Here is a 25,679-nt window from a genome sequence, read left to right on the forward strand (position 1 = left end):
CCATCACACCATCGATCCGCATCCACCAGCATACACATATCCATTGCCGTGACATTTGTATATATCAAGACTAACTATACTTAGATAATTTAGTGCGTTGCTTTGGTTAGACTTTCGTAATTTCACCCAATCCCTGTGGAGACGATACTCACTCATCATTATATTACTTGAGCGATTGTGTATACTTGCACATTATTTGCGTATATTTTATAGTACTCACAACACGCGAACAACTCTCTTTGCCTAAGTGCTTAGACGTTGTGTGTTGTTGAGTACTTTTTGTATAAATTAAGTTATTTTGGAATTAATATCGGGTTGCATTTGCATGTGCATTTTTTGCATCTTTGCATTAGCATATATACATTGTACATTGCATGGTATATATTGCATCTCAACATGCATTAATCACGGATATGGGGAATAACTCACGGAGAGTATTGTGATAAAAGCTTTGGGGAAAGATGAAGTCACCCCCATCCGTACCTAAAAAGGATTAAGAGCTATGAACGTAATGTTAGCACCGTATGAAGTTGAAAAAAAGTCATCAAGATCCGTGGGGCACGGAGAAGCAAAGCCCATATTTTTTTGGACCCAAGGGTATTGACCTTTAACTCGTAATGGGACATTCTAGGGCCAATTACCAAGAAATTCTTTCATCCACCAAGAAACCTTGTTGCACCGGCCTTGTCTTGTTTGAACATGTTTTTGTTCTTTCCTTAGTATATATTTTTTTAATTGGGCTTATGTCGTTTTCTAAAGTTATGAGCAATAAATCAAGTTTTAATCTTGTAATTCTTTGAATATCGAATGGATTAAAGGTTCTTTTACTACTTCCTTAATTATAGATCTTTGACAAGGGGCAAGATTAGACCTTTCATGCCCCATCCAAAGCTGAAAGAACCATTGCATATTTCCTTATGCAAAATAACATATGCTTACTACCAAGGGACTAACCTTGATATCACTTCCCCGGAAACCATGAAGTCATGCCTCTATCCTTCCCGAGTCACCGAAACTTGTACATTACCTTCCCAGACAGAAATAACATTTCCATAACAATACCTTTTTCAGAATAACGACTTTAAAGTCAAACCTTTCCCTTCCTAGACATAGAACCAACATTCGTTTCCCAACCTCAATAAGTACTGGGGGCATGACTAAGACCTTTCCAGCAAAAAAGACAAGATGGAGTATTGCAGATCAAGTTTTGAGAATTCGAATAATTGGGGCATACTAGGAGCAAAGTGAAGTAGAAATAAAGGAAATCATTGAAATAATTCTATCATGCATTAATTACATTGTTTTCATGTAAATAAGGATAATCCTGAAAACTCGTCCCCCTGAGGATACCTCTTTTACGAAGACTTCCATGTATGAGATGATGAACGGCTTTGTTTCATTTATCCTTTCAAAATATGTATATATATCCCTTGTTCCCCTTTTGAGCCTATAATATTTTTTCTTCTGATTCAACCCTAAACAAGGATCACCCTCCACATTGGGTGGAAAAGGTGAAGGACATATACTCACATAAGTAAAGATCATCAATCTAGATTTCGCTACAGAAGCAAGTCATGATGAAATAGAGTGAGGAATACCAAGATACCATGAGTTATACCAAATACAAAGTGCTCGAGGATCAAATCAAGTTGATAACGCAGAGAAAAGAAGAAAAGAAAAAAAAAAAAATAGAAATAAATAGAAATAAAAGAAACAAAGAAATAAAAAAATAAAAAAATAAAAAAATAGAGAGAAAAAAGATAGAGAAGGGAAAAGAATGAAAGAAGAAAGAAAATCGATCAATCACTCCAAGACGGGCGGGTCAAAGATATAGACCAATTCGCCAGAAGATCATGAAACACCAAGGAAAAATAAGAAGAAAATAAAAGATTCACGCGAAAAGATTCAAGTCAAGCAAGACAAGATTGAAGACAACATGACGAATTGATCCTTGGTTCAATAACCCTTAAACACTTATTTGGGCCTGTTTATCCATTTCTTTCATAACCGTGAGCCCTAGCCTACATTACGTGCCTGAAAAGTCCCTTCTAATCATACATGAATTTCTAAGTGGAGAGACTATCTTCAGATTTCATTCCGCCCCTCAGGGTTAATTTCATTTGCAAAAATAGTTTTCTAAAATCTTTAATGCATGATAGGAAAAATAATAAAAGGAGGGTTCATGATGTATAATTTTAGATGACGTCTTGAAACCAAAGGAGGATTCGAGTTGAAAACCTGAAAAAGGAAGCTCGAACATGAAGGTTATCAACCACTGTACAGAAGGACAATCTTATACATCTTTTGATAAAGCTTTGCACAGTCCAAAGGCGCTCACAAGGACTGAGAACCAGTAAATATTTCCAGAAGAGAAGCATGACGGTTGCTTCATCAGATCAATGAACACCTGAATCAAGAACGCAAGAGGTGAACCTGAAACACATTACCTCCCTAAATTAACCTGAAATACATTACCTTCGCAAGTCAGCCTGAGCCTTTAATCATCATTAATCTTTACACTTTTCAAATGTATATAATGTTTGAATGATTAAAAGAAAATTTGATTTATTTGATATTCAATGAACTCTTGTTTTATAATTTGTTTTGATTGTGAGACAAAAGAAAATGAAAACATTTTTGAATTTTTTTCAACATATTTTCACATTTCCAAAATAAAAGAAAAGAAATATTTTCAAACAGGACAATCTCAAGTAAAAAAAGGTCCATGAAGTTGATGAGGCTCATTATGCCTCTAGCGAAAAAAAAGAACAAATGATGTCAGAACAATGAAGCATTTCTTGAAAGAAGATAGTCTGAGAGATCATAAGGACTAGAGGACAGAACCTCTAACACTTCATTGTGACATTATCAGAAGTAGATGATCGCCTTAGTTGAAGATAGCACATATCCCAGCTCTTAGAAAAATGAAAGGCAGCCATGATCACTTCTTAAGTGTCCATCTGGTTGTGGCATCCTGAAGAGAAGCCCTTAAGTTATTCGATAACATTGTTGATTAGTGAAACCATTCAAGATCAAAATTTTGTCACAAAGAGAGCCATATGTCATTAAGATAACAAGATTCGAATCAAATAGACATGATAAATGGCCCTCTTCGATTGGAGTGTCAGGGTCCAAAAATGAACACAAATTGAGCTTACCCAGAGAAATGAATCATTCACGCTAGCCAAGGACTCTAGAGAAACATTTCTAATTGAAGAATCAAGTCAAAAACGTGTAAGGTGCCCAGTCACCTACTTGATCGTAGCAAGAATTCAAAGGAGGAAGCATTTCTTATAAAACCATGTTATTGAAGAAGCAAGATAAAAGATAGAAGATGAGAGGGACGTGATTATTCCAGAAGATTAGTTTGACCATGCTGATGTTATGAGAAAACTCCATACAAGAGTGATCAAGTGAAAGAAAACCAAGATCTCCATTTTGAAATTACTGATAAATATTTCTGCACATAAGAAAATCATGCATTACATTTAGATACATGTTGCATTCATATTTCATGCATCAGAGCATATTTTTGTAGATTTTTCATGAAAATATATAAGAAAAAATGACGAAATTCAAGCCTTGAAAGAAGGGAATTATATTCTGATTGGCAGAACCTCAAGAATTGAGGAGCCCAATCCAAGGAGAATCATTACTTTGATGTGGGGGCATGTTACCCAAACAACATGATATTTTCAAATAAGATTTTAGAAACTAAGCCTTTGGGGGTTTCTTGATTTGTAAGTCCTTCAGGCTCTATAAGACCTTCAGTGCTGGAGGTTTTAAAATGAGATTTTAGAAACTAAGCCTTCGGGGGATTCTTGATTTGTAAGTCCTTCGGGCCATCCATAAGACCTTCAGTGTAAGATGTTTTCAAATGAGATTTTAGAAATTAAGCCTTCGGGGGTTTCTTGATTTGTAAGTCCTTTGGGCCATCCATAAGACCCTTGGGCAGGATGTTTTCAAATAAGTTTTAAAAAACTAAGCCTAATTTTCAGGGATTTCTTGACAATTATCTCAAAAAAAAATGTCTCACTTGAGACAATTTTTACTCAAAACAAGTTTTGTCTCTTTTGAGACAGTTTCTCTAAAAAAAGCATGAGTCAGTTTCTTTTGAAACAAAGTTTATCTCCCTTGAGACATGTTTTTGAAACAAAGTTTTGTCTCTCTTGAGACAGTTTCCCTTGAAACAACATCTTTGAATATGTTTCCCTTGAAACAAATTTTGTCTCCCTTGAGAAATTTTTCTTGAAACACAAAACCTTTGAGATTGTTTCCCTTGGAACAAATTGCGTCTCACTTGAGACAGTTTTCCCCTGAAACAAGAAATTTTATCTCACTCGAGAGAGTTTCTCTTAAAACAAGTTTCTTATTCATTTTCATCCAGATATTGAATATTTGACAGAAATTCCAAAGTTAGCAAATGTTTCAGTTCACAATTCCACGTTGAAGAAGATTTCAACAAAGAATCAATTCACGTCTTCATCTTTGAAAGAAATGGACCTCAGCAAAATTCTAGGACCTTTGGGTCAATACCTTCGAGTACTTCAAACACCAAATTATTGACACATGATAATCTTTTGCAGGTTTGAAAATATTCAAAGAGAAAATAAACCGATCAACATTTCTAGTAGAGAATTCATAATGAAGAGATTGTTCAACTGTTTGCTCGATTCTACCATAGAATGAGGTAGATCAACACCAACATTTCGTTCGATTCCATCACAGAATGAGGTGGATCGACATTTGTTCGCTCAAATCCATCGCAGGAGTTGGATCAGCGTCAACTTTTTGCTCGTTTCTATCACATAAGGAGGAAGATTAACACCAACATTTCGTTCGATTTCCATCACAGAATGAGATGGATCGACATTTTATTTTCGCTCAAATCCATCGCAAAAGGAGTTGGATCAGCGTCAACTTTTTGCTCGTTCCTATCACGGAAGGAGGTAGATCAACACCAACATTTCGTTCGATTCCATCACAGAATGAGGTGGATCGACATTTGTTCGCTCAAATCCATAGAAGAAGGAGTTGGATCAACGTCAACTTTTTGCTCGTTTATATCACAGAATGAGGTAGATCAGCACCAACATTTCGCTCGATTCCATCACTGAAGGAGGTGGATCGATATTTGTTCGCTCAAATCCATAGCAGAAGGAGTTGGATCAGCATCAACGTTTAGCTCAATTTTATCATAGAATGAGGTAGATCACCACCAACATCTCGTTCGATTCTATCACAGAAGGAGACGGAGTTGGATCAGTGTCAATTTCTTGCTTGATTTATCATATATGGAGTTGAATCAGAAACACCTCTCTAGAGGGATCAATATTTCCAGTGGAAAGACCATGACAAGAAGAACCTATAATCAGAAGAACTGAAGATGAATACTCAACCAAGAAAATGAAGCAAAGATGATATCATTTGTAGCAAAGAATCGATGATTTCACATAAGGAGAAGAATTGAAATTCCCCAATAAAGAATTCGCAGCATGACAAGAAGAGACCAAGATGAAAAATAGTGCTTTATTATCTTTGCTTCATTCCCGTTTCACAGCAATGAGCAAAGAGGGGCAGCTGTAAACACCATTTTTTATTATTCAAACCCCACCATCCCATTTTTTTCAACATCCTACCAACCATCACATTTTTTCAACACCAACCTCTCATCATCCCTTGATTCCTGCAAGAACATACGCAAAATCACCCATACTTTGTAAAAGTTTGGCTATAAAGCTGAATCAAAATGTATGAACTAGAAAAAGCAGGGGAGATAAAAAAGAAAAAAGTGAAGAGAGGATTCGAACCAAGGGAACCAAAATCAAAAAATAATAAAATACGAAAAAGGTGATTCAAGGGAACATGAGAAATAGAGTTGTTTTATTTTTAGTTTTGATGCATGTTAGTTTCGTAACAAACAATAAAAAAGTTTTTTTTACCTGAAGCGTGTGAATCTCCTTTTGGAGATCTAAGTTGCTCAGGTGATGTCATCGTCACCAAGGATTGACGATTTCTTTGCATAAAGCATCTTCAATCTCTTCCTTGTTGCGTGGGGTTCTGTCGAATAAGGAAAATAGGGGGAAGAAATACTGCAAAAATCTAAAACTACACAAAGGGGAAAGAGCCAAACCAAAAGTCTTACCTTTAAGATAAATCTCAGTTTTTTTCATAATTAGAGCTTGCAAGCCTTCGAATCAAAGATATTTCTGAGACCCTTTTTCATTCTTGGGTTGTTCAAAGGGTAGAGAATTTGTTTTGGATTTTTGCATGTTCATTTTCTTTCATTTGGGAGTGAAACAAGTTCAATAGATGAGATTTCTGCAATAATTGATTCGAAGTGGGTTGCCTAGGAGTTCTTAGCCTCTTATCAGAGCCCTTAGCAGCCGCGATCACGGTGGCCGACTTCATCAGGTTCGATTGTAGAGCTTTGGTTGAGCTCTCGGCCGAAGGAGGAAATACAGAGTTGAGGAGATGAGATATCGGCTGAAATGAAGAAGGACTAGGTTTTAGTTTTCACATAAAATAATATATATTAATTCACTAAAATGACAATGTTTAGCTTTAGGTGAAATACGTGTGTGATGAGTGGAGTAGGTTATTTGCTATTTTCATTCTTATATGGCAGTTTTAAAGCTTTGATTTTTTGGGCAGTAGGTTTTGTTTTGTTTTTAAATGATGAATTTCATATTATTTTAATATATGGTGTTCATATTTCTCTTGCATTTACATATTATATTATTAAATATCATTTTCAACTTTAAGTAAATAATATTAATAGTATATTTATGGTTGTTAATTGATTGATTACATGTTATTATAATTATAATAGACTTATTTATTTTTTTATATGTAATTATATGTGCACTTTATACTTAAATGTTTATTCAAATGGGTGACATTATTTAATTAATTTTTTGTATGTTTACCTTATTTTCATAATTTGAATTAATTACATAATTAGACTAAGGGTAATATTCGATCATTTTAAAATTATCAAAGAAACTTTCTAATACGTGAATATTTAATTATTTTAATATATTATTAGTATTAATACTAGAACTTACATTTTAGATTTGAGCACCTAGGTTCTTTAATTTTCATAATTTGACACTGTAGGTTAGAAAAGAACCTTAATTTATTTTTAGTATAATTAGGATTAAATAAAATTTTGCTTGATCACATTATTTTTATAAATCTAAGGTACTGTTCACTTATTAAGAAATTAATAGTATATCTCCCGCGATCACGCTCAGGGGGTGACTACTGGTAATTCCCTAAATAAGTCGACATCCTTTTCAAAACCACATCATTTTTTTTTAAAAAACGAGGCAATGTTCAGTTATTAGACACAATAGCTGATATCCCGCATTTACGCTCGGGGGCGAATTCTATCGGTCTCGATAAACGAATATCCTTTTCAACTTTGCATCCTTAATGATTTTAAATTATCAACTTTTTATTTAAATATAGGGTAATCAACTAGTACTAATTTTTGGGCACTTGTGGGGGTGCTACTCCTTCCCCACGCGTAACTAACTCCTGAACCTAATTTCTGGATTTTCGTAGACCCAAAAACTCGGTATTTTATTAAAATAAAATGTTTTATTAAAATCATCTGGTTTTTACTGTGTTCCAATCTCACCTTAAATGATTGGTGGCGACTCCTCACAATTCGAAACGATTTTCAAAGAGAAAACCCCCGAGTCGGTATCGGTCTTTCCCCGCCCGGGCGAAAACGGTGTCGACAAGAATAAAGAGGGAAAGAGATTTTCTCCCCCACTTTACGTCCAATCACAATTTTCTCATTAAATGCTAAAATCTTTTCACCTCGTGTAAGGATTAAACTACCCCGAAACCACCCATCACTTTCCAAGAAAAACTACCCAACTTCTTCTTCTTTATCGTGCTTCTATCTCTCTCTAAAAACAAGAATATATTTTCTTTCTCTCCAAAATACTTCCCCATCGCCACCACAAATTTTAGCCAAGAAAAATGGTGAGAACAAGGAAAACCCCACCCCCAACACAGAGTTTCGACCGTTTCCAAATAGCAGAAGCACGCTTCAAAATTCTTCAGAAATGGAAAGTCTATTTGAAAGATGGAGTTGTCTTTTTCGTCGAGGAAGAGGAGCCATTTGGACAGAGGTGATAGACGTAATAAATAAACATAACTAGGAAAAGTTTGCTAGCAATCCAAAAGCTGTAGAACCGGCGATTGTACGGGAATTCTATGCTCATCTTGAGGACCCATCAAACCACACAGTTTATGTTTGAGGAAAGCTCATTTGATTTTCCCCCTCTACAATCAACCGATATTTCAAGTTGGGGAAAGTTGAAGAGAAACACAAGGGATTTGTGGCAGAGGACGATCAAGAAATATACAGCGGCGTACTGCAAGATCTATGTTTCGGTTGGGCCAAGTTTGAAGGGAGTACCCCAACAAGGAAAAGAGTTTATCACCAAGCACTAAAATCGCACGTGAAACTGTGGAACCACTTTCTCAAAGGCAAGCTGATGCCAACATCTCACAACACCACTGTCATCGTGAAGAGATTGATCCACCTGTACTTGATCATTTACGGGAGAAAGATTGACGTGGGAGAAATCATCTTCGATCATATCCATGAATGCGCCAAGAGGAACTGGGGTAACCTACTGTTTTCAAACCTTATAACCGCATTTACAAGAAGAAGGTTCCTCAGGACCATTTCGAAGATTTCATCAAACCCAAGGAGGGTATCACAAAGAAAAAGGTCCCCGAGTTGATGAGTTTCAATGACGACGACCCAAAGGAAGGACTGGAGCGAGGAGCAAAATTCGTTACCCGGCCAGAATGGCTGCTGTGGTCACGCACACTCGAGAAACGCGTGAAAAGTTTGGACGTCTGGAAGACCACATGGAAATTTACTTCGAGTATGTTAAGGCTAGGGACATGCAACTCAACGCATTCATCAAGGAGTTGCTCGACCATAATGATCAGACTGCCGACCTTCCCCAATGTCCGCCTTAAATACACTGCGGGCGATAGCATATTCCATGCCTCGACATCATAAGTCCCTCCAGATGCTCCCCCAGGAGTACCCGTTGATGTGCCACCACTAGCAACGCAAGTACCACCTATACCAAAGGAAGGCCAGGGCGATACAGAAGAATTTCTCACTCCTCTTCCTTTTCAACTTCCGAAAGCAGTGATGATACTCCACCCCACTTCTTCTCGATGAAGATTTTACTCCAGCACCACCGTAAATCGAGCATGATCCTACTCAATCCCCTGTCCATACAGCACCTTCAGTCCCAGCAACAGCTACTAGTCCAGCACCAATCCCAACACAACCAAATCCTGTGACCGAGCAATCCACTCCAACACGAGCCTCATCTAGCAAGAAATGCTACAAGAAACCGCATGTCGAATACTTCAGTTGTCCCTTTCTCAACTAGCAGCAGGAGACTCTGGATCATAGAGTCCATCTCCTCCCAAACGACACCAAACGAGGGCGTTTAGTCAAGCCACCCCACCACAGTGAGTCTTTACTTTAGTTTTTTTCTTCTTCGCATAAGCATTTAGAATCATGTAGTTTAGATTTCATGTATTGAGGAAAATGCATCCCTCAAGTTTGGGGGAGGTATTGTACCATATTCTGTCATACTTTGTTAAAAAGCAATTGATGTTAATTGGTTGAGAATTTTGGTTGTCATGACACAAGCAGATTGAGATTATTGTTAGGAATGAATTAATGATGCCCAGTGATGAATGCAGAAATTTATTGCCTAGGCCAGAATTATTGTTAAGACTGTCTAAAGAAGAGAACCAACCATAGGCTTAATTCTTTGAATTTTATAAACACGATTGTAGGTTGTCTTTGCTCTAGGTAATCTGTAAAATTTTAAGGAAACAACTTTCTATTTGCCGAGACTTCAAAAATATTCTAAAGGTAAAATGAAAACTCTTTAGTGTTTAAAAACTTGAAAAAAAATTAAAAAATACAAAGGGACACTCCTCTGTGCAAAGGCATGAACAATAAAAACTATAAAACAATTTAAGAGTAGCCAAGGCATATGAGTGAATGAAAGTAGTCACAGGATGACTCTGCCCAACTAGCTTGGGGATGGAAGGTATGCTCCCTTTCACCTAGAGTGTGGAACGGTAGGTGTGATGAGTTGACTCCCCTAAAAATATATGAATAAAAAGAATAAAAGTTGATAAATAACTAGGAGTATAAACTAAGCCTTATGAATAATTTATTGCCTTGATAAATCAGGAGTGCTTACTTTAAGTTTTCAAATTACCTCTATGCATAGACTGGTTACAATCACGCGTACACAATAGCAAGGGATCCTGTCTAGGGAAGGGACTTGACTGATATGACTGTCAACATGTTGAGGCTAAACAATTTTTTTGCTGAGGGCTAAAATCTCAAACCAGATGATTTTCTTAATACTGCTTTGCCATGATAATTTTAATTCTCTTCTAGCTATTATCCATTGCTTGAGGACAAGTAATAGCTTAAGTTTTGGGGTGTGATAACTTAAGTTATTTCTCATCTAGACAAAGTGTGCATTGCATTTTTAGTTGCAATTAGTTGCATATAGGTTATATTAGATTGTGGTGGATAAGTGTTGTTTAGGTAAGATTTATTTGGTTTGACTGATGCTGCTGAAGAGAAAGGGTTGTTTGGGTTGTGTTTGTACAGGATTCCTACAGAGGAATAACATTTCAGTTGTGACAATACAAAAGTGCAGAGGCCAACAGAACATATGAGAACGTGAGGAGCAGATTTATCTAGCCAAGGCAAGATTTATTTGAGGAAATCTGAAGCATGTATGGCTAAACTGCCTAAGTCACACGCCAGTTGGATAACCTACTTCACGTGCAAGCAAGCCTCAATTATTTCGATAACCGCCAATCGCCTTTCCTTTTTAAGTTTGGGCAATTAATAACGGCTAGTTAAGGAAACTCCAAAAGAGGAGGCAAGGAAGAAGAGAGAAGAGTTTTACCTTAGGCGTGAGCAAGCAACTACAGTGCTTTCCCACCGTCTACCCACCAACCTTCCTTGGTGTCCCCCATAGCCAGACGATAGTAGAGCGGTGATCAAGCCTTGAGAGAGGGTGATCACCATGGTAGGCGCGGTGCTGATCAGGATTGTCATGATATAGCCCCCAGTTTTGGGAGTCATTCTTCCTTTGTTTTTAATTTTGCCTCAACCAAACTTTTTTGAAATCATTGAATTATTTTATTAGTTCATCAATATTAGGATAATACTTAGTAAGACTTAGTTTGTGACATTAGTTCTAGTTGTGGTAAAAACATATTCCTAATATAATCCCTGTGGAGACAATACTCACTCACTACTATATTACTTGCATCGATTGTGTATACTAGCACAGATTTGCTTGCCATAGCATATACATTTACAAGCGATCAAGTTACCAAGATTACCTCCAGATAGAGAGGTAGAATTTCAAATTGAGATGATTTCGGGAACAACTCCGATTGCAATAGCACCATATCGTATGGCTCCGAAAGAATTGCAAGAGCTGAAGAATCAATTGCAAGAGTTGCTGGAGAAGAGAATTTTGATAGAAGCTCATGTATTGGTTCAACCTGAATCTGGCACGAATTTTGGGGTTTTTAGTGACGCTTCCCATAATGGATTGGGATGTGTATTAATGCAAAAGGGGAAAGTGGTAGCGTATGCATCCAGACGGTTGAAACCACATGAAAAGAATTATCTAACTCATGACTTGGAAATGGTTGTTGTAGTGTTCGCTCTCAAAATTTGGCGTCACTACCTGTACGAGAATGTTGTTACTTGTATATGGATCATAAGAGTTTGAAGTATCTAATGACTCAAAAAGAGCTTAATTTGAGGCAAAGGAGATGGGTTGAGTTCTTAAAGGATTATGATGTAATAATTGACTTCCATCCCGAAAAAATCTAACGTGGTAGCAGAAGCTCTAAGTAGAAAAATGTTTGCAACCTTACAAGCTATGGACGCAAGATTATCTTTGACTGGAGACGGTGGTCTATGTACAGAGTTAAAGCTTAAACCAACATGGTTGGATCAAATTGGAGAACTACAAAGTAAAGATGAATTGTGTTTAAAAAGAGTAGAACAAGTAAAGAATTGAGAAATTAAAGATGTTGAGATTAAGTCGGATGGAAATTTGTATTATAAAGGAAGAATTGTGATACCCGACGATGAGGAGTTAATGAAGTATCACCGAATTTGTGTCTAGGTGTTTAGTATGTCAAAAGTCAAAGCCGAGTATCAAGTCTCATCAGAATTATTGCAACCGTTTTCCATTCCTCAATGGAAGTGGGAAAATGTGACGATGGACTTTGTTTCAGGGTTACCCCTGACTCTAAACAAAAGAGATTCAATCTGGGCAATTGTTGACCGATTGACCAACTCAACACATTTCCTTCATGTCAGAAATGATTTCTCTATGGAGAAGTATGCGGAGCTGTATATCAGAGAAGTTATTAGATTGCATAGAGTGTCTGTTTCCATCGTTTATGATCGAGACCCTCAATTCACTTCAAGATTCTGGAAATCCTTGCATGAAGCGTTGGGGACTCGCTTAAATTTTAGTACGGCCTTTCACCCTCAGACTGACGGGAAATCAGAGAGGATTTCAAATCTTGGAAGATATGTTGAGAGCATGTATAATGGAATTCAAAGGGCGTGGGAAAAGTATTTACCTCTGGCAGAGTTCGGTTACAACAATAGTTACCAAACCAGTATTAAGATGGCACCCTATAAGGCGTTATATAGAGGAAATGTCATACTCCATTAAACTGGTATGAACTCAAAGATCTAAGCGTTCTTGGTTTGGATTTGATTCAAGATGTGGAAGAGAAATTCAACATAATCTCAAAGTGGCATTTGATCAGCAAAAGTCCTATTCTGACCTTAAAAGAAAAGAGATTGAATTTGAAGTTGGAGATAAAGTTTTCCTGAAGGTATCTCCCTGGAAGAAAGTATTACGGTTTGGTCAGAAAGGAAAGTTGAGTCCGAGATTCACCGGGCTATATGAGGTTGTTAAGCGGATAGGACCAGTAGCATATCAGTTATCTTTACCACCGGAAATGGACAAAATTCATAACGTCTTTCATGTATCCATGTTAAGGAGATATATATCTGATCCCTCACACATCGTTACGCCAGAGCAAGTAGAAGTCCAACCTAATCTGACATATGAAGAAGAACCGTTGCAAATATTGGCTTATGAAGTCAAATAGTTAAGGAATAAAATGGTTCTGTTGGTCAAAGTGCTATGTAGAAATCACAAAGTAGAGAAAGCCACGTGGGAACGTGAAGAGGATATGCGACATCAGTACCCTCATTTGTTCGTGTAATGAAAATTCGAGGATGAATTTTCTTAAGGTGGAGATTTGTAACATCCTCAATATCAGGTTAGTGACCAAAGTGTGAGATTTTAAATTTCAGTGACCATATTAGATAGATTGAAAAGTATAAGGACTTAATTGGAAAAATTTGTGTAGGATGCATATCAAAGGAATGAAAGATGGAAGGGTAAAAGAGTCTTTTAGCAAGGGAAATGAATTAAAAATTTTAGCCAAGGGATTTTATAACACGTGCAAAAGGGGGTTATGGGATTTCATTTTCCAGATAATTCCTTACTCTTCATCATTTCTCCTTTTCTTCTTCGTGAGCTGATAGCTAAGGTAAGAATTCCTTTCGTTGAATAATTCTTGTAAATTATACATATTTTAGATTCTTGGAAGATTAGGAAACCTAAACTAAGGTTTAAAGTGGTTTAACATTCAAAGAATAGCAAGATATGGAGGATTTAAGGTGTGGAGTTTTTAAGTGAAAATTTGAATAAGAAGGTTTAAATGAATTTAGAAGTTGAATTTGACTTTTCATAGGTATGAATAAGAAGTTATAAGTGTTGGAACAAATTTTGGATTACATGGAAAAATTAGTGAGATTCTTAGTTTTAATAATTTGGGAGATATATGGAAGATAATAAGGTGTTGGAATGATAAAAGATAGTTAAAGTATCTATTGTTGAGTTTGGTAGTATAACAAGGGCTTTATATATGAAAATTGGGTGAAGTGTTTATAATTTTCGGGTGAAAATAGGTTGTTCTGGGCAAGGGGTATCGATACCCTATGAATGGGTACCGATACCCTAAGACCAATTTTGATGAATATCTTCATGAGGTACCGACACCCAAAGTAGGGGTATTGATACCATAGATACCGATACCATTAAGCATGTATTGATACCTGTAAATATCGAATTTAATTTGGGTACCAATACCCCAGTAGTGTATCGATACCCTTCTGAAGAGAAGTATCGGTATCGTACTTAGGGGTACCGATACCTCTTAAGGGAAAAATGTGAATTTTTTTCCTTAAGTAGCTTAAGTTATTAGAATCGAATTATATGTTTAGGTTTCTGATAATGTCTTGGAAATTATATTTATGTAGATATTGAGCCTACATGAGCTCCGTAACCATTTGCAAGTAAGAACAATCGAGGGAAAGGCAAAGAGTTATAGGTGAGTGCATATGCATAGTAGGATTATAATTGTATATTAAACTTTAGACTTGTGATAAGTCTAGAGTCAATACACTAATACATGATTACATTCTATATTATGATACATGATATGAATTTATACCATATGTATTATGTGACATGCTTTAAATGAATATGTATGAAAAGTTACATGAGCCATGTGATAAAGGTAAAAAATTATGTCTATGAGATACACTATGTGAATTGTAAAAAGCCAATGTTATATAGATGAGAGCTATAGGTATAGTTGGCATACCATGAGTCGAGGGTCTATGCGGTCCTTCGGGACATATATGTATCATTTGGAACATTTATGAGGTCCTTTGGGATATATGATTGGTCTTTGGAATATGTATATGATTCTTAAGGAATTTCTATGTGGTCCTTAGGGACATTTTTTATGGCACTGCGGTGCAATTCTACACGGTACTTCGGTGTAAATCTACGTGACACTTGGCTGCATTTATATTAGTTGTGGTGACATCATAGTGCACAACCTTATTGTACTCGTATACCTTAGGTTCTCAGTATAATACCATGGGCTAGTGAACTTATGAATATGAATTCATGATTGGTTAATTTATGAGCTTATGTGTAGGAAACATAGTTATGTAAATTGCATTGATTAAATATATGATTTCATTACACTTCATCACATTATGCATTATTATTATATTTTATTTCTATTATTGTTATGCCTCACTAAGTCGATGACTTAGCATGTAAGTGTTTTACATGTAGGATCTGAGAAGGTAGACAATCAAGATTAGTCAGTTGGGACAACATTACTCCTGCAACCATCAGATCAGAAGCAACTTAAAGTGTAAGTCATTTTGTTATGTAAATCACTGTTGGCATGTAACCAAAAGTTTAAGTTGTGTATACTCTAAGTATTTTGTGAACTTGGTATAAACCTATGTATAATATCGTATTTTCTTAATATAAGTTCAAATGTTTTATTATTTTAGTTAAGTTATTGTTTTAAAAAGTCAATGTGACATCTCGAACTCGTATCCGGGTCGGATACATGTTGGGGGTGTTACAACATGAGTATAACATAAGGTGTGCACTAGACACATCACAGTGTCAATCTTAACTGAAACATATAATGCACTTCAAGTGCAATCATAACATGAGCACCAATAGTGCAGATCATTACGTACACGAATGTACCATAACTTAAGTGATAACTGGAAAGTACTCAACTTAATGGCATGCCAAATGTACCTACAACTCGCAGGGCAACATACAATGGGCTTATCTATCATAATAGAATCATTAATTAATCAACATTTGAAAATCATAAGCCTTTAAATTCATCATCATAAAAATCGTACTTAGGCAGTTCACATCCAAAATCATTCATAGAACTTATTGAAAATATTATGGAAATCATCAATAATTAAAATTTATAAATCATACTTGAAAATAAAATGAGATTGACTTATCGCAAGTCGTTCTCAATCATAATAATTAAATAAATAAACTACTCTCACTTTGATACTTTATTTATAATTCAAATATAAGCATCATTAAGTTTTAAATTTAATCCTTTACTTTCAACTGCTTCAATTACATAATTTATCAAAATTTCATACTCTGGTAGTTTGTACTACCTTCAAAGAAATATTATTCTATATCAGTATAAATTCTTAAAAATTATTTTGTTTATACCATTAGAAACTATACTCGAATGAATCTAACCACATAAGGTACTTCTTCTAGTTCAACTTGTACAATTTATAGCGAATTTTTAAAGTTGACTTACAAAATTTGTTTTGAGCATAATCTGCTGCCCTATTTTCTAACTTATCATCGATTAAAAATTTATATCTTTTTGTGTACACCTCTAAATCAATATCCGTTTTTTTTAATTGAAACTAAACTGATATACAAATCGAATGGTATAGATATCATTCTCTAATCACTTCTCTATAATTTTTGGTGATTTTCTAAACTTATTATTCAAATCATAATTTCTAGTCAACTTTCCCTAATTAACATCTTTAGTTTATTCCATAATTCTATTAGCTTTCCAAATGAACATTTATACATGAATCACAAATCTCATAATATTTAGGAGTAACTTCTTACCATAGTGACTCCGTTACTGGCTCATCGTAAGTCAAAGTTCGTACGTAAACATAAATACAAATTAAATATGCACTCACCTTTGCCTCACTATTGAACATTTTCTACGATAATCTTCTCAATCTCGCACTTTCCTTCCCTTTCGAGTCACTTGGATCACTAGACTTATCTTGGTCTGGCAACATCATTTAATAACATAAAATATTCAAACTATATGATGGTATCGTACTAAAATAATCTAAACTTAATAATATAAAAGTCTATAGAAATAAAATCGATAATTAATCAATAAAAAACTAAATCATAAATCCATAATAATTTCAACTTCCCAAAATCTTCATTTGATTCCATAAATATTTATTTTCATCATCCTCCCTTCAACTGTTACAAATTTCACAATTAAACCACTAGTTATGAATTTCCTTTTTGAATTCATATCAGCCTTTCCATTTAATTCATAATGATCCTTCACCATTATGATCATTTCACATAAATTACTAAAATTTCCAGCATTAAAATTTCATACTAAAATAATACCATCGCATTTGAAAATTCATAATTAAGTCCCAACTTTTGAGACTATTCAAATTCCATCACCAAATTTACCCAAATTTACACTTTGATCCCAAATCACTTATTTAACTTAAAATTCTAGCATTCTATAATTAAAATTCAACATTGAATACTCCAATTTACACATTTATGCATAAATGTCCCTCAATTCTCGAAACATGCAAACTAGCCCTTTTTCTATTTCAAGGTTCTAAATTAATTCAAATTAATTTCCAAAGCATGTAGAATCATTCCAATATTAATTCTAAACCATAGGAAATTTTTGAATAATTTTCCCCTATTTTCCCCCTTTGGCGAATCTTCATTAAGCAATAGGGCAAGGATTTCATTCAAATTCAAGCATGAATTCAAGCTCCTAAGATCAAATTCATGCAATTCCAATTATCATAACATCAAATTAAATCAAAATTCAACCAAATTTCCCAATAATCCCTAACTTGGCCAAAACCCATATAAGCTTTTATACTTGATTTTGCTTATCACTAAGACTTGTAAATTAATCTATAACACCAATAACATAAAAATCAAGCTTTAAATCACCAACACCCAACTTGTTCTTCAACCAACCAAATCATAAAATTCATCATCCAAGCATGTTTTCATGAACTTTTTATACCAAATGATAGAAATTTCAACAAGATTAATTCTCTATCTAATAGCTTAATCCAAAAATCAATTAAATAAGCCTAAAATTGAAATTGAAAATCCTTTCCTTACCTTTCATGGAGTTTAAGGTTTGAGGAAGAAGAAGGTTGAAAATTTTCTTTTTTTCTCTTCCTAATTATCACTCAAACACATGGCTTTATCCTAATTTAAATGAATTTAAAATTTATTTTATGAGAAATCCCAAATTTGCCATTAATAAATCTAGATAATTACCATTTGCCATTGAAATATCTTCCATTAAAATATCCCATAGTCAAAGATGAACCAACTTATAGTTGATTTTCTACTTTGGCCTTGCAATTTTTGAAAATTGCAATTTAGTCACCAAACTTTCCCAATTTTGGCTAAATAATGAAAATTAACTTCAATTCCATTGATCCATATTAATTTCGCTGTTCTAAAAATATAGAAATAATATTTTCAACCTTTATCTAGCATCCTTCAAATTTTCATGAAAATTTGGTTGATATCTGATTTCTTATCAAACTTTACTACTTTATAGCTTTTAGTACAAATCCCGAATCAAAATTCTGATTCCCACAAAAACATTTAATTCGGGACAAACTATTCATTTACATAACACAATATATAACTTTTAAAAATTATATTTTTGGTCCCTAAACTTTTACAAATTTATACTTTGGTCACTAAACTTTTAAAGCTTGCATCACTAACCAAAATTTGAGGTTTCACATTAGATATGATTCTAAAAATAATAAAAGTTTAGGTACAAAAACTGATAATTTAAGTACTAAACATGTAATTTACTCTAAAAAATATCTAGCATATAATTAAAAAACGAGCAATACATTTAATATAAGTATTCAATCTTTATCATCAATGTATCTTCAACAAGACATACCTATCATCCAAACGTATCATATCACAACATATTTGTTTATATCTTTCCAAAAAAAAAAGGCAACATATATGTTTATATGTTCACATACTTAAAATGCTTCTCTACGCAATAACTAATATAATGATCAATCAATATACATATAGTAACTATATATCAATTTTACATACATACATACATACCTAGCAACTAACTCAAGGCATTATTCATATATTTATATTACATCACAAGCAGTGGCGGACGTACGTTAAGTAAGGTGGGCACGTACCGATCCTGGAATTTCCTAGAATTCAAATTTCTTCTTTAAAATTTGAAGTTTTCTTCATTAATATATGTGTGCTCACCTTGAAATTTAATCTATCAAAAAAATTATATTATTAATATATGTGTGTCCATCCTCAAAAAAATTTCTAAATCTGCCATTGATCACAAACATACATCTAGCTTAATGTATGCACACAAAACATGTTTAATTACTATACATACATATCATGTTCATCATAATTGTACACATATAGATCTTCAATATAATATATACATTTTTTTTAACAACATGATATATACATAGTAAGTATTAAGTTTAACATGTCAATATAATTAGTTACACAATTAAATACATGTCATCATTTTAGGAGTTTCGAAACAGAAACGAATTTACATCAATTAATGTAAAAAAATGGCATGATTTCTCAGTCTCATATATAATTCAAAAGCAATATAACATAACCAAATTCATGAGGGGAAAAAACAGCAAACAGATAAAGTTTTAGATTTTTTTAGACCAATGGATGAGAGAAATTAAAGGCTGAGATTAACCGTAAAGATGAGAAGATATTCACTAGAACAAAGACAATAAATTAATTATTTTCCTCAATCCATCGATCCTAAAAAGGGTTTTGGATAACGAATTTTTTATATATAAAAAAGTTAATATTTGCGGTGATTCTATATAACACCCATATAATTCGGTTTTAGTTGAGTCAAATTTAGGGTGTTACATTGTGTTGATTATTATAAAATTATAAAAATTTATAATAGAAACAAGAGATAAACGAAAGAGAGAAATAACAATATCAAGGAGAAGTTTTTGCTTTAAATTGCTTATATCTTATGGGCTTTACAAAGCCGCTGTTTATATGGATAGAATCCTACACATTAAGGAGTGTTATAAGGATATTAAAGATAAATAATTATTTTGTTTTCAACTAGATTTATTATTTTTTTCAGTAATAGTATCACCAAGGCCTTTGGTATTGGTTGCTTCTTCATTTTCTCTAACTTGCCGTCAGAGTGGCCTTTACTAAGAAAACTACCTTAACATTTTACAAATCGCGGCGTTTATATGAACGCCACTAAATGTCAAAATTAGTGGCATTTTTTGAGAAACGCCGCAAACACAATTACTTTTATTGGCATTTTCAGTAGAAACACCATTATAAAATGATAAACAGTGGCATTTTAGACAAACACCGCTATAGACTTTTATAATAGTGCCTTTTTTTCAAACTCCGCAATAGACTAGTACAAGTGATTTTTTTGAGAAATGCCGCAAAAGCCATTTACTTTTAGTAGCATTATCAGTATAAACGCCGCAATAGACTAGTACATTGGTGGCGTTTTATTACAATCGCCACAAAAACCATTTACATTAGTGGCCTTTTTAGTAGAAATGCCGCTATAGATTTATAAACGGTGGCTTTTTTTTGATAAAACGCAGCCATAGGATGTATATATCTCTAACATTTCTTCCGCCCGATCCCTAATTTATTTTTAATCTAATCTTCCTCCATCCTCAGCAGTAGACCATCTTCATCAAATTGGAGCGCCAATCACCACCGTTGTGCCGTCGGTCAATCCTCAAGGCTCAAAATTCAGTTTCGCTCTCTACTAGTTTGATTCTCGCCTTCGCCTTCTACTGGTTCGTTTTCTCTTTCTATTCTCGCCATTATCTATGTTTCTTGCCTTTTATTTATTTTATTATTATTCTGCCGCCTTCTACTGGAAAACTGCTACAAACGCTAAAAGGATATAACTGGTCGGCTCTTTATCTAGCAAATTCCAGGAGGGGAAAAGGAACAAATGTAATTTTGGTACAACTATAGAACAATACTTCAATTTGTTTTTATGCGAACAGAACAATCAGTCCATTGTTTTTATTTTGGTTCTGGGAGACTTTAATTTGATGGAGAAACTTGGTGCCCATTAATGGAATCGGAAGACCCAAGTCAGTTCCCATGTTGATGCATGCACGGTGTTTGATAAAATGCTATGATGACAATTCTGCCACTGCCCATGACTACACGTATATCAGTGGGCGTTGGCTCTTATTGCCATGAACTTTTGGCTGTGGTTCATGGACGGTCTGCAGAATTTAATATGCAGTTTTCGAAGAATTGAAAAAGAGTTTTTTTAGTGTTATGGTAATAATCATTTCAAGAAAAATTGGTTTTTTTTTTGTTCATTTCAGACTATTACCAATTTTGTTGGAAATAATCATTTCAACTAAATGGGTTTCATTGGAAATAATCATTTTCTTGTCAATAATGATTTATTGAGGTAAAGTTTTCGGACTATAAGCTTTTGTTAAAACATGAAATTTTATTCTTTGTTTTTTCAGTGTTAATATATGATTGCTTCCCTCAGAACTAACTGACAAAATATTCACAGTATGTTGTATTCTCCATGCCAATCAGCTTTGTAGCAAAATATTGGATTAAAAATTTGACCTGTAATGGCAAAATTTGACCCTTTTTTACTTCCCGGTGATCCGGAACTAAGGGATTTATTTGGTGAAATGGATGAAGAGATTCTCCATTTACAGTTTACATGGAAGAAAAATTTAACGATGCTTCATCAAACAAGAAAAACTGTTTCTTTTTTTTACTTCCTTTCCCATGAAAGGGCAATGAAGGCTCACAGATTGTGCATGTAAATTCTCTATCTCTCTCTCATGTTGTTTTCGTACTTATTTCATTTCATTAGACTCACAGATTGTTCATGTAACATAGGTTGAACGTGTGAGAGCTGAAAGGAAGTTGCTTGCAGAAGTTGCCAGTTTGAGAGAAGACATTATTATTGTTTTCAAGATGCTAAGTATCTATCATGGAGTATCTTCCTAGTGGTGACATGATGACTTTGCTGATGAGAGAAGCCATTCTAACTAAGGCAGTGGTTAGAATATGCATTGTTCAAAGTGTTCTTGCCATTGTTTATTCTAGTTAATGATGTTAAAGTACATTACATTTCACTTACATGTTTGTAAACTTTGATTTATTTATGTCAACTATTTTTACTTAATTCGAGTCATAATTAAATTTTAAGATTATTGTTATTGGATATTGCTACATGATATTATATTTGGGTAATAAATAGCAGAAAATAACATTTGCAAATCAGGTTTCATTTGCAGCGGTTTAAGGTAAAAACGCCACTAATGGACTACATAATTACGGCGTTTGTTCCAAAAACGCCGCTAAATGACCTAACCTTTTGCGGCGTTTGTTCCAAAAACACCGCTAAATTACCTAACCTTTTGCGGCATTTATTAAAAAAATACCGCTAAATTACCTAACCTTTTGTGGCATTTATTCAAAAAAATACCACTAAATTACCTAACCTTTTGCGATGTTTCTTGCGGCACTTTCTTTTGCGCCATGAGCTATTTTAGCGGCGCTTTAAAATGCCGCTATTGGGCTAAAAAGGTCATTATAGACCAAGTCTGTTGTAGTGTGTTCATCATTTTTTTCATTTTTCGTTAGTAAACAAGGACACTAGCCTTGATACTGGTTTTCGTCGTCGATATTTCTTTTTATCTTGTATCTTTGTTTTCTTTGTTTCTAATAACTTTGTCTTTATGGTATGATTTTCTTTACTCTTATAGCATATTTGTTCTCTTTCTTCTAGCATTTTTTTTTATTTTTTTCGGTCTTTTTCATTTATTTTTCTCAGGTTTGGATTTGACATCACCGTGATTGATTAAGATGACGCTCATTTGTTATCCCATTGATCTTTCCTACTTTGGACTCTCGAATTGGATTTAGATACGCAACTTACGATCGTAGATAGTTTTTTCACGATGCTTGGTACTAATTTGGATTTTGTCAACGATCTTTCAGTAGTTTAATCCATGTTATTGTTTATTTATCGTAGCTATTAGTCAGATATGTTCATATCTACCTTTTTTTGAGTTTTTTGGATGACAGTTTCACATTTTTCTTGTATGGTCCTTATATGATATTCAGTGCCTAGTTACTTCTGTTAATGGTTATAGGAGAGTATCTCAATTATTAATTTACGATTTTAACCATAAATATATATTGTAATTTTGGATTTTTTATTTATTAATAAAATTAATTGTTCTATATTGATATATTCTCATAAAGTTTTATTAATATTGATATATCATATAACAAATAAAAAAAATTATAACTAATAATAGAGATGGCAGATAGGTATAATTTTGTGGATTCTGCATCACACCTGCTCTAATTGGGGCGGGGATGGGCATAAGTTTAGTGGGTAGTGGGCTGGTGTGGATGTAAAAAGGTGTACCCACCGTGGGTAGTGAGTAGGTGATGGGTTCGAGACCTTACCAGTCCTGCATCCGCCTGCCCCTGTATCTGAGTGCCCACTAATTACTCACCCTATAAATTTTAGACCATTACGAATTGGGTTAATTACCCCATTCATACATGAAGTATATCAAATTCTAAGTTTCACACACAATGTTTTAAAATTCTCGATTTCATACGTGGTGTTTTATGCCGTTAACGGATTCACCCACTTTCGTCACGGAAAGTAACATGAAACCTATGACCATTGACAAAATGACATGTGGCACTTACATCAGTGTAAGTATGTGTTATGTGCTACACTTTTTATTTTATTGACTTACACGATGTGAGTATGTGTTATACGTTTTTGTCAAAATAAGGAGGAATGAGTTTTATTTTTTTTTTAAATTAAAAGTATATATTTTTTAAAGTAACACGTGTCATTTTGTCAGTGGTCACAGGATCACGTGAGCGGGTGTGGATTTGAGAATGTATCTGTATGGGTGGGTGTGAATTTAAAAAATTACTCGTCGTTGGTGATGGGTAGGTGGTGAATACAAAAATATTAGGTGTATGGGGATTGAGGAAAGGGTATCCGCACTCGCCCCACCCGTTTGCTATCCCTAACTAATAAGTACCTGACACCTTTATAGCACATACATATATAAGCCGAGAAAATGTATGTTTTCAAATGTACACAAATAAATTGAGGTGTACCTAATCTTAGTTTATCAAAGGATCGATAGTCCGAATTGTTACATGTTCGTCAATATTTAATAATATTGTAAATCAAAATGAAGATGCCCAAATCTTAATGTTCAACTGGTTTCGGGTTCAAGCATCAAAAATATTAAGGGTATAAGTATTTAATGTGAAACGGTTGAAAGTTATCTTTGAACATTATACTTACGTAGATTAATAAAAAAAACTATTTCATTTAATTTCAAATATTATCTAATTATTACTATTATCCTCAATTAACTTAATCTATATTTTAGCATTATTGATAATATTATAACTTAACATTTTAATAAATCAATCTCTTGATAAAAAAAATTAGATATACCAAAAAATTTGAACATAATTTAATAGATAGATACACAAAATATATCAAACTTTTTAAGCTAAGTTGAATAGGTAGTGAATGTAGTCATCAATATCTTATTGAAATTGTTGTCGAGAAACATTAATCAATAGTTAAGATAATTGAGTGAATTCATGTTGATAATGTGTTAAAAAAATAATAGAATTTATAATAAGAATGAGATATAAACAAAAGACAGACAAATAACAATACGAGAGAGAAGATATTGATTTTCAATTGCTTATATCTTATGAGATTTACAAAGTCACCATTTATAGGACTAGAATCACATACATAAATATAATGTTACGAGGAGGGGGAAAATCACTCGGTTTATGCAAAAATTAAATGATTAAATATAACTTTATATCAATATAATTAATATCTTTCTTGAACAGTCCAGTCCCCCAAACTTCACACTTTCTTTGTTCATTCTTCTTTCATCCCATTCCATCTCCTTTGTATGCAAATGCAGGCTGGTTCGGTTGTTTCGGTTTCCTCGAACTTCAGCACTCAGTCTTCATCACGCGTGCTGGCTGAGATCGCTGCAAGAGTTGTCGAGGAAGACGACGATGGTTTCGAGTTTGCATTCGTGTGTCGAGACCCGAAGATGTCTCCGGTGTCCGCGGATGAGATCTTTTACAACGGACAAATCAGGCCAACCTATCCAGTTTCCGACACCAGCTTGCTCAACAACAACATTTATCAAACTCATGATGTGAAACCACGATCGCGCCGTTTGCCATTGAGGGAACTCATGGGCGAAGAGCGCGAAACAAATTCATGTTCAGCGTCGGAAGGCGGTGAACTCGACAGGGTGACGCCGGGGACTTACTGTGTCTGGACACCAAAGGCGGCAACATCGGCAAAGACCGACGACCCGGGAGATGCGACAAGAGCGACGGTAAAGACGCATATGCTTTCTTAGGACAGAGCAAAAGAGACAAAACTTGAAACGTTCTTGTTAATAAGAAGCCGGTTGTAACCGAGACGAGAAAGCAGGTGACATGAGAAGATCCATTTTGCCTAACAGGCAGGACCTGGTGGGAATATTTTCCAATATCAATGGCTTGAGCAGGAGCTTGCCTCCATTTTGAACATGCCAATATTATTGTTTGAGGTTTGCTTTTTTTCTCTCCTCCATTGTTTGTATTTGATAGTTTCTCCTTTAGAAAGTAAATATGATTAAGATGGGCTCTCATTTGCAGCTTAAATCAATACACACAGTGCTTGGATTGCATAAATCATCCACTCTTTGCTTTCTGCTTATATTCATCATGTTCATCTGTATTTTTTAA

General features: G+C 34.3%; 1 protein-coding gene across 1 annotated transcript; it reads left to right on the top strand.

Moving 5' to 3' along the window:
* Positions 1-12,335: 12,335 nt before the first annotated feature.
* On the top strand, positions 12,336-25,583 carry LOC120167084. Its single transcript, XM_039176206.1, has 3 exons — positions 12,336-12,656; positions 24,857-25,307; positions 25,357-25,583. Exons 1-3 carry the CDS (start codon positions 12,336-12,338, stop codon positions 25,476-25,478), a joined length of 894 nt encoding a protein of 297 aa, XP_039032137.1. The 3' UTR covers positions 25,479-25,583.
* The last annotated feature ends 96 nt before the right edge of the window (positions 25,584-25,679 follow it).

This window comes from Hibiscus syriacus, unplaced genomic scaffold, assembly GCF_006381635.1.
Source record: "Hibiscus syriacus cultivar Baekdansim isolate YM2019G1 unplaced genomic scaffold, ASM638163v2 tig00111662_pilon, whole genome shotgun sequence".
Lineage (NCBI taxonomy): Eukaryota > Viridiplantae > Streptophyta > Magnoliopsida > Malvales > Malvaceae > Hibiscus > Hibiscus syriacus.